Raw genomic sequence first — 14,085 nt, 5'->3', positions numbered from 1 at the left:
CTTTGATAGAGTGATTGGAGCACACAGTACTACTTTGTCACAAAACAAAAATCATGAATTTTGGTTCTTTTATGAATTTATAATGTTTTTTCTGAAAATGTGATCAAATCTGCTTGGTCAAAAATATACATACAGCAACATGAATGATCAATTTTGGTGATGTAGAAAGTTGTTGTAGTAGACACGTTAGTTTAGCTGCTATAGGCTTGGACTGTTGGGGGGAGGGCACCTTACTCCGCCTTTCTGTCTGTTTGTACCTGTGTACTCTCATGTTCCGATTAACCCAGCTTCCCCCAAATCTCTTTTTTGTGTCCATATATACGCCGGGATCCTGAGTCGAGGCTAATCCTTTTGCTGTGGTCATGTGTCCTGGATCCTCTATCCTGAGTACTGGATCTGAGTCCTGGACTTCGAGTCGAGGCTGAACCTGTCTCTACGGTCCTGCCTGACTCTAACCATACTACTTCCCTGATGGCTCCAACAGGATTGCTGAAATCCTCGTGGATTCATCTTATTATTATAGATAGACACATGCATTTCCAAATGTTTGGACTACCTATGTTGTAAATGTATTATCTTTTCGATTTACACACGGCATCTATTGCACATCTGTCCGTACTGGGAGAGGGATCCCTCCTCTGTTGCTCTCCCTGAGGTTTCTCCCATTTTCCCCTTTAAACTGTGGGTTTTCTCTGGAAGTTTTTCCTTGTACGATGTGAGGGTCTAAGGACAGAGGGTGTCGTATTCTCATACTGATATTCTGTACAAACTGTGAAGTCCACTGAGACAAATTTAATATTTTTGATATTGGGCTAAATAAACAAACATTGATTGATTGATTGTTTCAATCAAATTAACTTTGTGACGTTGCCTCTTAACTTCTTATGAGTGATTATAATTGACTATAGCTGGTAACCCATTTAACCTGTTAGGCCCTGAGGCTGTTTTTCAGGTCTTGTGGAGGCTATTTTTATCTAACATTAGAAAGACTGATTCTTATTATTACATTATAAGCTTATTGTGTTCATTTTATGTTACTGTGACTTTAGAATAAATAGACGTCTTTAGCCTGCAATACAGAGTAGCAAGGTCAGGAGCAGACAAGAATAATGGAAGAATACAAAGAGTTATTCATAAACAAGTCATCACTCCGACCTTGAGCACATAGCTAGGAAGCAGCCTTATGAAGATTCCACTTTTTCTGTAGAAACCTTAGCAAAAACAAATTACGTATGATGGCGACAGAGTAGGGAGGGACTTCCACAGGCCGGCCGAATGCTGATTGAAAGGTTGTGTTGCCAAGAGAGTCTGTCTGAGTCTGCGCACCAACGAGAGAGAGCCAAATTCTAAACCAAGGTTTCTCTTCATCTAGATTTGACCAATCATAAATGTACGGGCAACGCCCAGTGTAATAAAAATGTATTGTCGCACGAGGGTCGGGGCTCTTTCCGGAAATAGTGGTTACAGATTACAGCTTTCTGCTTGTAATTTCTATGACGTGGCGGAGTCCTTGGCCAAGTGAATATATATATTTTGTTCTGTTATAATAAATAGTTAAACTTAGAAGTTGTCTGTCTTTCCTGGAATTTTGAACACAACAGTCTCAGGCTCGAAAATGACATTCCCAGAACAAATGACTATATCTTCACTTCTAAAAGGGGTCAATTAATAATCTTTTTTCTCAAAGCAATGATAAACCTGTGAGTTGGATGTAGAAAAGTCAGAATCAATATAGATGTTTTATTTTGTGGAACTAAATGATGCAGGTCTCCCTTGTAAATGAGATCGATGATCTCAAGGGACTAATCTGTCTAAATAAAGGTTTGAAATGAAATGAAATTTTAAAGAAAATTCAGATTGAACATAGTAAAAAACTGTAAATTATAGTGTCCATCCAAAAAGATACTTATAGTGAAAACCACCCTTGAATGATGGGATAGTAGACAAAAAGCTTTAGGAAACCACACTATAACATATAATAAGTACCCTCTATCAAGATTGATATAAAACAAGTGAAATTTGACCTTTTTAGAGAGATTTAGAAAAAAACCCACTTCTGGGGTCATTTGGGTGCATTTGCCATATCTCTGGAACGCATCGGTCGATTTTGATGATTGACACCTCTTTTTAACCTTTAGAGCCAATAGGATCGAGGGGAAATTCCTAAAATCCATCTAAACATTACCCATTGGTGAATGAGTGATGCGTAGCCAGAATGCCCAAAACTGGAAGCTGTCATACACACGTAGTAGCTAATATGAAATCTCCGTTATTGACATAAATATGATGATGGGTTATTATTAATCATTTCAAAGTGACACAGACACATCGGATTAAGCTTCAGCAGCGTTTTTCTCGTTGTAATCAGTGGCGTTTTTTCCTGGAGGCCAAGGGAAGCCAGGCTTCCCCTGTTTTTTCGGATTTTAGTTATAATTTTAATAAATAAATGAAAACACTTCGTTTAGTTTCGGAAATTCTTTGTTGTGTGTTGCTGCCGGTCCATTTCTCCCCCATTCTCATTGAGTATTTTACAAAGAGTGAAACAGTGCCACTCTAGGTGTTATGGTGAAACAGTAGATTGCACTCTCTGTTGCGAGAGGAGGCTAGCCGAAATTGGCTTCCCTTGGTGAAAAAAAATTGAGGGATTGACCAATCAGATGAATCCAACGTGATGCCCCTGACAACCTGTGATTAGTCAGAGCCATGCCAAGGGAAGCCAGAGGCGGCTGGCTTCCCTTGCCTCACAATCCAATCAAATCGCATCAACTTAGAGTTGCAGTGACGCGTCATAAAACACGGAAGTAAGCTGCGCTCGGTTTCCCTCGACAAAATAGCAATGGGATTTTTCCATAGGATTTTGGAAAATAGCTCGAAAAAAGGTCAGTGGAAAACGAACCTGTTAAAATGCACGTTTTGTTCAGTCGGATAATATCCACGTCTACCCTACTTTTACAATTTTCGAATCATAAATCTAATCGATAGAAGATAGATAGTGTCACTGCACCACTCTCACCGCCGTTAAAAAGTAGCAAGCAACTGAAGCAAGTGCAATTATGGAGGGTGGAGATTTGGAGTATTTAATCCAAAATAATTGTATTAAACTTCCACTACAGCAGCAACTAAAAATAAATCTGATGACAGGCCAATGCCCAAACTGGAGCTCTGTACAGCGAGGAAAAAAGGAGCGAATCGGACGTAAAACGTTAAAGGTCTCCTGATTTAGTTTGTGAATGAATGCTTATTAGAGTTTCGGCTGGAGAGCGCGTGCGGACCTGACGGTTAGATAACAGGCGTGTGTAAGTCTTGCATCTGTATGACACAAATGTGTGTAAAATGATACCGGGTGCTGTAATCACTCATCTGGTTACGTTATTACATTGACCACCACACCCCCGACCCAAAAGAAAGGACGTATTATTGGCTTCCCCTAATTTTTTCCCCACGCCACGCTACTGGTTGTAATGCCATTGAACACAACTTTTGATCAGAAACAGCAAAAGGTAAGACATATTTCCCAATTTTGCTCTGTAAAGTTACGTTGTGTAATGTCTGGGTTTGCTTCCCCTGCCATAACACAGTGATGATACTTATATTTCTAGAATCTGTGGAATTTAAGCTTTAATCTGATATCTTTGTTTTATGTTTTTATGTCTTCATGTGGAACCGACTTGCAGCAGGTCTCCCTTGAGAAAGGATAGAAGATCTCAATGGGATTCATCTGGTTAAATAAAGGTTTGAAATGAAATGAAATCTTGTTTTTGCAGATCCGATAAGTAATAAAGTACCTTGAGTTATGTGCTAAGTGCGTTAGCATTTTTTCACTCAGGGCTCATTTAGACGCTTCTTATGAGACTTGTGTTTTGTCTCCGTAAAAATGTATCGTCAGTTAGCTGAGTTTCTTCCCGTTAAGTGGGTATGACACATTAATAGGTTTTTAAATGTTAAGAAGCCCTGAGACACAGTTTCGTGAAAAAAACATATGATACAATCGTTAGACTCATCCACATCACTACAATGGAAAAGTCAAGTCATGGATCTGAAAAAGCAGATCATTGACTTCAACAAGTCAGGAAAGTCACTTGTAGCCATTTAAAGCAGCTACAGGTCCCAAGATCAACTGTGCACACAATTGTTTGTAGGTATAAAGTCCATGGCACAGTTGCGTCACTGCCAAGAAAATGCAAGCTATCACCTGCTACTGAGAGAAAATTGGTCAGGATGATCAAGGGTCAACAGAGCAGCATTAAAAAGCAGGTCTGCGTGAATTAGGAGCTGCTGGAACACAGGTGTCAGTGTCCACAGTCAAGCGTGTTTTACATCGCCATGGGTTGAGAGGCTGCCGCGCAAGAAGGAAGCCCTGGCTCCAGAAGCGGCACATTGAGGCTGACTGAAGTTTGCTGCTGATCAAATGGACGAAGAAAAGGCTTTCTGGAGTAAAGTGCTGTGGTCAGATGAAACACAAATGTATCTGTTTGGCCACAATGACCAGAAATACAGTACATCAGGAAAGTATTCCTACCCCTTCACTTTTTCCACATTTTGTTATGTTACAGCCATATTTCAAAATTGATTTAATTAATTTGTTTTCTCAACATTCTAGACACAATACCCCATAATGACGAAGTGAAAAAAGTTTAAAAATAATTGTTGCAAATGAATTAAAAATAAAAAACTCAAATATCACATAAACATAAGTATTCACACCCTTTACTCAATAGGTGCTTTCACACCGGAGTACTTTTCCCCGTACTTTTCCCTTTTAGTTCCGATAGTTCCTGGGATTTTGCGTTCACACCAAAAAGATAACTTAGTTCATAAGAACTTTTCCCCCCTTTTCAGTCCCTGATAGAGAGCAGGTACTTTCCTGGGGAGAAAAAAGTTCAAATTTCTGATTGGCTAGGCGAATTGCAAACCATGCCCCGTAAAACTCTGAAAAGTGTTGTGAAGCCGCCATTGTATTTGCTGGCATTAGCATGATTACCATTAGCATTATCCCAGCGAACCAACGGAGAGAGACTAACTTATGGCAACACAAAAGAAAACATGGGAGCGGTGGAGATGAGGAGGTGTCGGCGTTCTGGCGATTTACTCGGAAGGCTTCAGTAGAAGCTGCTGGGAGTCCCAGCAGCTTCTACTGAAGCCAGTCCCCAACTGCGGGGACTTCCGGCCGGGGACTTCGGGTGGCAGTATACGCCGTGAAGTTGTTTGCGTCCTGCCAGTAAACCCAAAGCAGAAGAAGTGATGTCAGCGGCTTCTTCCCTCAGGGACTTATTCCGGTGTGAACGTGATCCGCTCTTTAGTTCCATGGGGGAACTAAGTGCGGCAAAGTACTTGGTGTGAAAGCAGCTAATACGTTGTTGAAGCACCTTTGGCAGCAATTACAGCCTCAAGTCTTCTTGAGTATTATGCTACACGCTTGGCACACCTATCTTTGGGCAGTTTCTCCCATTTTTCTTTGCAGATTGTCTCAGGCTCCATCAGCTTTGATGGGGAGCGTCGGTTCACAGCCATTTTAAGATCTCTCCAGAGATATTCAATCCGGTTCAAGTCTGGGCTCTGGCTGGGCCACTCAAGGATATTCACAGACTTTTCCCTAATCCACTCCTTTGTTATCTTGGCTGTGTTCTTAGGGTCATTGTCCTGTTTAAAGGTGAACCTTTGCTCCAGTCTGAGGTCCAGAGCGCTCTGGAGCAGGTTTCTTTAAGGATATCTCTGTACATTGCTGCATTCATCTTTCCCTTGATCCTGACTAGTCTCCCAGTTTCTGCCGCTGAAAAACATCCCCACAATGCTTCACTGTAGGGATGGTATTATATAAACAACAATATTTGCTACATCCGTGCACTCATCCAGCTGCAGAGCGAAATATTCACTAGCTCTCACTTGCTTTAAAAGCTGAGCAGATACTCAGTTTCACTCAAAGTAGCGGCAGCTCGATTCTGATTGGCTTGAAGGGCGGTCGTGTGATTTAAAAACAAAAAAACAAAATATTAATAAACAAAGAATATTAAAAGATTGGCAACAAAGGACACATATATTGATAGATATGCAGTTATTAATAACATCTAAAAAAAAAATGTAACTTTAAAAAAAGAAAAAGATTCCCCTTTCCCTCAAACTTTGCGTGACCCCCACTTTGAAAAGCACTGCTTAAGGTGCTCCATGGGGGCTTTCATGTGCCTTTTGCTGAGGAGTGGCTTCCTTCTGGCCACTCTACCATAAAGGCCTGATTGGTGGAGTGCTGCACAGATGGTTGTCTTTCTAGAAGGTTCTCCCATCTCCACAGAGGAACACTGGAGCTCTGTCAGAGTGACCATCGGGTTCTTGGTCACCTCTCTGACTAAGGCCCTTCTCCCCCGATGTTCAGTTTGGTTTGGGCAGCAAGCTCTAGGAAGAGCCCTGGTGGTTTCAAACATCTTCAATTTGCAAATGATGAAAACCAATGTGCTTGTTGGGACGTTCAATGCTGCAGAAATGTTTTAGTGCCCTAACCCAGATCTGTGCCTTCATACAATCCATTCTCTGAGGTTTACAGACAATTCTCTGGACCTCATGACTTGATTTGTGCTCTGATATGCACTGTCAACTGTGGGCCCTCATATAGACAGGTGAGTTCCTTTCCAAGTCATGTCAAATCTATTGAATTGACCACAGGTGGACCCCAGTCAAGTTATAGAAACATCTCAAGGATGATCAGTGGAAACGGGATGCACCTCAGCTCAATTTTCAGTGTCATAGCAAAGGGTGTGAATACTTATGTATATGTGATATTTCATTTTATTATTTTTAACAAGTTTGCAAACAATTCTTTAAAAACGTTTTCACTTTGTCATTATTGGGTATTGTGTGTGGAATATTGAGAAACAAAATGAATTTAATCCATTTTGAAATAAGGCTGTAACATAACAAAATGTGAAAAAAGTGAATGGGTATGAATACTTTCCGGATGCACTGTATGTTTGGAGGAGAGAAGGTGAGGCCTTTAACCCCAACATCACCATGCCTACCGTCAAGCATGGTGGTGCTACTATTATGTGCTGAGCTAGTTTTGCTGCCAATGGAACTAGTGCTTTTCCTAAAGTCAATGGAATAATGAAGCCAGCAGGTTGGGTCTTAGGCGCAGTTGGGTGTTCCAACAGGACAATGACCACAGACACACATACAAAAGGAATGGGATTTAGCCATTGGTTAAGGAGTGGCTAAATCAGTCTAGAATTAAGGTTTTAGAATGGCTTCCCAAAGTCCCGACTTAAACCTGACTGAGAACATGTGGACAGTGCTGAAAAAACAAGTCTATGTCAGAAAGTGAAGTATTATTTGAATTATTTGAAGTATTAAAGTAACGTGTTATGGCAGGAAAGTTCAATCTGGTATATTCATTTTAATGTCACCTTATATAGAATATGTGTTAAACTTGTGATTTCTGCATTCAGTGACTTCTGCCTAGCAGATACCAAGAAGAGGCCCCTAGGGTCTCTCTGTTAATTATCAATAGTGCTTGCAATTAACAGGGGAAGTCCCAGATACATTTTCAGATAATGTAGTTAAAGTCTGGTAGAATTAATGTTTATCTCCTACACATCCTGCAGGCCTGGAGACTTGGGTCACCCAGCAGTAACCAAGATAAACGTCCTTTTGAGCTTATCAATAAAATGTATTCATTCCTAGCAAGCTGACTTTGGGGTGAAGGGAAGTTCAGGGAAGCCATTAAGCCACAAGAACAATTAAACTTCTGTTAATCAACCAAAACTCATGACTTTCAGGGGACAGGACATTCGGACCTATAACAAGGGTCACTTCCTAGAGAATATGTGTGTGTATTTCTTACTGTGATCAGATGTCCTGTATAATCATTTATCAACTATTATTGTATTAGTGTTTTATTTGATTCCTCTGCTTTTATTCTTTCATATGTGGGTACTGGAGGGCTACAAACAGTGTGGAGAAATTAGCTTAAACATGTTTTATTACTCTATGGGAAATGGAAGCAGCATGTCAAATGATCAGGGAAATCTACTTGTTTTAAATAGATGTGTGTGGTTGATTACTTTGTATTAATAATAACAGTATGTGTAAAGGAAGCTGGAAATATGCAATGTGAAACCTTTTATTTGAAATAAAGATTCTGCAGGGAATATTCTTAAAGAACAATAGCTCAAGTGTCTGGAAGAGCTGCAGGCTAAATGAGTGTGTTCTCTATATGGGGCCTGTGTGAAGTTTGACTATTTGAAAAGCATCTCTAATACTGCTTAAAAGCATAGGTAATGTGTTTCTCGTTATTATTGATATGAAAGTAATTAACATGTATTACGTATATTTAGCCAACTATAACAACTATATCTTAAAACATACTTTTAACTTGTGTGTGGCAGCCTGAGGCGGGAAGATGGACACAGGGACAAAGGGCCATAAACGGGATGTGTGTGTGCTGGCTACAAGCTGCTGTGTCGCACTGATTGGGTGCGACAGGCCATGTGTTGGTCTCTGCCAATAAGATGACCTCGGGGGGAAAGCCCGCACACACCCCCTCCTGTGTTTTTAGTATGAAACCCTGTGTTTTCCCGGGGGTCGACCTTTTTTTTCTTCAGGCTGACCAGGAGGGTAGGACAGAGATAGAGCAGGAAGTACTTCCTTTGTCTTTGTGTTTGTATGTGTATTTTGGGTTGTTACTGTATATCATTAAAGCAAGATTATTGTTTAACTTGTATTCTGGTGTTTCTTAATCCCTTCCTTTTCCCGAATTCACCCAGCTTATCAAACGACACGCGGAGACGAGGTTGGTTTTCAACATCCTCCAAATCTCCAACAAAAGCCAAATAATTTAGCTGAAATTGTTGTGACTCGACAGATATGTTAGGTTTAGTTATATTTTTACTCTAGTTTTGTGTTTGGATCTTGTCACTTCCTGTTTTTATTTTGAAAGTAATCTTTCCTCTCATTCCAGATCCCACATTTCCTGCCTTTGTGTGTTTCCCGCCCTTAAGATTGCTTGGCCCTGCCCTGATTGTTTTCACCTGTGCCCATCCCCCTCACCTATATATAGCCCTGGTGTTTCTTTGTTCCTTTGTCAGTTCGTTATGTTTCATGTCGTGAGAACCTGGGCCTTTTTGACTCCTGATACCTACCTTGAGATTTAGACCTTTTGCCAAGTGAGTTTTTGTGTTGTTGTACAACTTAGCTTTGGCTATTTAACTGCTTTCTATTTTTTGAAAGTACGATTTAGTTTTTGTTATTAAAGAACATTCTATTTTTGGACAACTGTCTTCGAGTCCTGCTTTTGGGTCCTGCGTCCTGTGTCTCGGTTCATAACAGAAATGCACCAATTCTGTCAAGAGGATTGGTCAAATGTTCAACAAGAAGCTTGCCAGAAGCTTGTGGATGGCTACCAAAAGCACCTAATTGAGGTGAAAATGGCCAAGGGACATGTTACCAATTTTTTTCACTGCTGTATGTACATTTTTGACCCAGCAGATTTGATCACATTTTCAGAGAACCCATTATAAATTCATAAAAGAACCAAACTTCATGATTTTAGTTTTGTGACAAAGTAGTAAGTGCTCCAAGTTGTAGAAATGATTGAAAAGTCAAGACTGTCATGAACTGTAAAAGTGTTTGTGGCCGTGTTCTAATCACTTTCCTCAGCGCCCCTACCCCCTACGACGTAAGCGTGCAATATTTGGTTCTTGATTCCTGGACGGGCAGTCGAGTGCGGAGAACCGGTTTTCAATAGCTGGCCTAGCTGCGGTGGAAACAGGAAGAACAGGTACTTAATCGGGCACTAGCTTCAAACTGGACCTGGAACTACTTTGGTGGGAAAGGGGCAAAATAAAGGCACTCTCTGGCCCAAACAATACCTTTAAAATATATAAACTATAATGAAGAATCCCCAGGTAGGTGCTATGTGGCGATACAGTGGAACACTAACTGGGTAAAGCTTAATATTCAGCAGGGAGAAAGGAAGAGCAGGGGATGATACAGAGCAGCAAACCCTAATGTAATGGGAGAGAACTCTCTACCAAGATTTTAAGCAGAACGGGCTAATGTTGTTTATTTTTTGGGTCAACCCCTATAACCACTTATCCCCATAATTCCCAGAGCACTGTAAAATATTTCTGCCAGGGACCAAAGAGCATATAATAATAATACACTATATTTCTATAGTGCTTTTCTTGAACCCAAAGATGCTTTACATTATGAGGGAGGGTATAAGGACAGGCAAAAACAAAAAACAAAACAAAAACCCACGCAAGTTTACTTGTACATATATCTACATGTGTGAATAGACCTTTTCACACGTCAACACTGTAATGAATCCCTTGAGCTGTCAGCTGTCAACAGACCCTCAGTGCAGCTGAATCATTTATAATGAGACTGAGCAGCAAGAGGAGGGGCCAGGGATCACAGCCCCAGTTACATTTGACTTCAAGAGTCTACTTCACAACACGATTTAGAATGTGAGAAAGAGAGAGAGACGAAAGCAAAATGCTTTTGTTTGACATCTCGCACGTTGTAATTTCCCACCTGGAACTTTCCAAAAAAGTCCTGAGTGTTTTGTCTGCCTCACTTGTCAAATGTGTTGATTTGATGATTTTTTTTTCTTCGACTAGGAAGATATAAAAACAGAGAGGAATGACGGCCAGCAACCACGGCCAACATTTCAACTCCAGCACATCTCTCCTTGCTGGGGGCGCCTGCTCAAGAGATGACTTCATCTGAGCTGACACCAGGAGAATAGGCTGGATTGAGTGTGAACACTTGTCAAGATCAGAGAGGGAAAGAGAATTAGACTGGAAAAGAAATGTGCAAAAATGTGAGGGCTTACCTGATGGTAGCATCATCAGGGCATTGTTTTTTCCTCGCTACTCTTTGCCTCATTCTGCCACGTTAGGTGACAGTGCAACATTACTGATCAGTTATTATATATTTTCAACTTATTTAAATCACATCGGTGAGTACAATGTGATCATGGCAAATAGAAACGAAAGCCAAAACTACAAAAAATAAGACCAAAGTTGTTTGTAAGCTGAATTACCCTTTCAATTAAATTGACCAACCGGAGGGAAGGCAGTCTGAGGTAGTAGACTGTTTTTAGCACGCTGTCAGTAGATCTGACCTGTTTGACAGTCCCTTCTTCCCCACACGATATTACTGCATCCTGAAAGCATTACTGAACTTCAGGAAGAATATACAAATGCAAAATGAGCTTGCTAACTGCTTGATCCAGCTCAATGTGTCCTTGACACTCTGAGTCCTTGAGCTAAGGACGTTGGCATGTCGCTGACAGGAATGAGCATCAATGGCTGTTCTTATTTAAAAGGAGGAGAGACAAACGGAGGAAGTTTGCACTAGAGTCTGGTGTATAATCCGCATAATTGGACAGTGCAATGTAAAGATGGTTAGGGGTTGAAAAAGGATTAGTCACTCTTACCTATGTCTGAAATCTTTGTTTCTTTAATAGAGTGCACGCAAAGGAGGAAAGAAGGAACAAGAGTTAGTAGAAAGGTCTCTGACAGGTATTATGACAAACATCACAAGAAGAAAGTCTATTCGAAAACAAGAAAACAACACCAAGAATTTGCAACACAGAGGTCGATATGAATATATATTTGAATTAGTTTTGTAATAGGCATGTTTTAAAATTCAGAGCACTAAACTGTGCTAAATCTTTTAGCTTTTAGCACTAAAGAGAAAGCACTCAGATATTCATTAGTGGCAAAGAGTTAAATCAGGCCATGCATCTATTCCTCTCTTCCTTTATGTTGTCAAGTACTGTTCAAAGGCGTCCAACATTACAGATGTTCAGCAGTCAGTTCAGAAAGGAAAGATCACAGAGAAGACGAGGCAGGAGATGAAGTCAGATGCTCGGTTATACTTACAAACTCTCAAGTCCATCAATTCATTTTCACAAATGATTTAGGTCATGTTTTTTGATCAACATTCACATATTTGGAATGACCCTGAGAAATCTGGATAAAATCATTTTGTCAAAGCTTTACTTTAAATGGATCCTGAGTTGAGACCTATATCTCCGGGTCACTCGAGAATGTATTCCCTGGTTATGGCTTAGATCCCTGATCTGGCAAGAGCAGGCAGCCACCCCCCCCCCCCCCCCCCCCCCCCTTACCTCAGCTCCATGACACTGGTAACATTCCCAGAGGGGAAGATCCTCCTGATGTAGTTGAAGTCTCCCACAAAGATGCTGCCATCGGCTCCGCAGGCCAGAGCCAGGGGGGCCAGCAGCTTGTTGCCCTCCGCCTGCCCGTTACAGCTGGGGCAGGAGATGCTGCGGCGGCGGCCGTTTCCTGGAAAGGATCATTTTTACTCACAGGGACATTCAGTTTCTGCTCATTAAAAATACAATTACCAGTTGGGAGCAAATTACATATTAATCTGAAGTTAGCTAGAACTTTTTGAAAGCCATTACATCCAACATGTGACGCTCAACACTGGCACGTAGAAAAACCCAGGGCACTGACAATATGTCTGCATTTATATAGCACTTTTTAGACTGAGCAACCAACTAAACACAAACCCGTGTTCACCTGTTTACAGAGACATTCACACACTGAATCTGCCAATACCATTTTGATGAATGTATTTCATCATTCACATTGTTTTATAGTCGATAGAAAGCAACTAGTACATGATGCTGGTTTTGTCCCGGTCCCATGAGATCCATGTGGCTCTCACACCAACACAATATTTCGAACCTTCATGCAATCACCACTGATCACAAACGTGCAGTAATAATATTTTGAATCTTTATTCACCCATGATGCTGCTGATGACAGGGGGCTGCTGGGAAATGAAGATGTTCTCACCGTTGCCCTTGTACAGTATACCTGGTGGAGAGAACAGAGAGAGATGAGAGATAACAGCAGGAGGGCCGCAGAGAGAGGAGCAGTCTGAGCTGAGATTGAGTGAGTCAGAGGGGACACTTTATTGACACAGCTTTTAATCCATAAATAACATACACTGAAATATGGCACATGTACTGTCTTTTGATTGGATTACTAATGTATTCAGAACCACCTTCATACACACAAGGAGAGTTTGTTACCAGGTGCATGTGAATCAGTGGTGAGGAGATCGACTGAGAATAAGAGAGGGATGCTCTCGTTTTTCAAAGTGAGACATCAAAGAGGATCTCCTGTGGTGAGCTACATTATTAAAACTCTGCTGCCATCTTGGAAACCCACATAACACTGCATTCATCCCTCCCTCCATCCATCACTCCCTCCATCCCTCCATCCATCACTCCCTCCCTCCATCCATCACTCCCTCCATCCCTCCCTCCCTCTATCCCTCCCTCTATCCCTCCATCTATCCCTCCCTCTATCCCTCCATCCATCCATCACTCCCTCCATCCCTCCATCCATCCATAACTCCCTCCCTCCATCCCTCCCTCCATTCATCACTCCCTCCATCCCTCCATCCATCCCGCCCTCCATCCATCCCTCCATCCATTCATCCATCCCTCCATCCCTCCCTACATCCATCCATCCCTCCATCCATCTATTCATCCCTCCATCCCTCCATCCATCCATCCCTCCCTCCATCCATCCATCCCTCCATCCATCCCTCCCTCAATCCATACATCCCTCCATCCATCCCTCCCTCCATCAATCCATCCATCCATCCCTCCCTCCCTCCATCCATCCCTACACCCCTCCATTTATCCATCCCTCCATCCATCCCTCCCTCCATCCACCTAATCTTTGAACACTGATACACTGAAACGTTGACTTTAATTCTATAATGTCAACAAATTCCACATAACTGTATTAGTTCATTTTAAAAGCAATACTATGGAGTTGAACCGAATATGTTTTATTTAAACTTGGTATTAGCTTTATTCAGTGTATGGATGCATAACAAACGAGGGAAACACCAGTTGGACAAATTGCTATTTGCCCTGAAATGCCATATGAGTGGGTTCCCTTCCTGTCAGCACATCACCAACTCTCTCTCCCTCTCCTCCTCCTCTCTCTCTTTCATCTCTCCCCACATTAGTTGGTGTTGATTGATCAACAGAGGCCAAGCCAGCAGGGTTCCACCCACGCTGTGCTGCGGTCCACTCACAGG

General features: G+C 41.6%; 1 protein-coding gene and 1 long non-coding RNA gene across 8 annotated transcripts in view; one reads left to right on the top strand and one right to left on the bottom strand.

The window, feature by feature from the left end:
- Nucleotides 1-14,085, bottom strand: part of tenm3 (teneurin transmembrane protein 3) — a 690,209-nt gene that overhangs the window by 50,794 nt on the left and 625,330 nt on the right. For 6 of the 7 annotated variants that reach the window (XM_079656342.1, XM_079656340.1, XM_079656341.1 and 3 more), the window contains 3 exons: nt 12,771-12,842; nt 12,125-12,302; nt 11,429-11,449 (listed from right to left, as the gene is read on the bottom strand). In XM_079656342.1, coding sequence (XP_079512468.1) covers nt 11,429-11,449; nt 12,125-12,302; nt 12,771-12,842 — 271 coding nt within the window. The remainder of the gene's footprint in view (nt 1-11,428; nt 11,450-12,124; nt 12,303-12,770; nt 12,843-14,085) is intronic. The other variant, XM_079656343.1, reaches the window with a different exon arrangement.
- On the top strand, nt 7,385-11,412 carry LOC307023280. Its single transcript, XR_013803646.1, has 3 exons — nt 7,385-9,404; nt 9,643-9,763; nt 10,608-11,412. It is a non-coding gene; the product is annotated as an uncharacterized lncRNA (long non-coding RNA).

Source organism: Notothenia rossii, assembly GCF_949606895.1.
Source record: "Notothenia rossii genome assembly, chromosome: 1".
NCBI classification, from domain to species: domain Eukaryota; kingdom Metazoa; phylum Chordata; class Actinopteri; order Perciformes; family Nototheniidae; genus Notothenia; species Notothenia rossii.
Note: the sequence above shows the minus strand (reverse complement) of the source record. Positions and strands in the feature narration are given on the sequence as shown.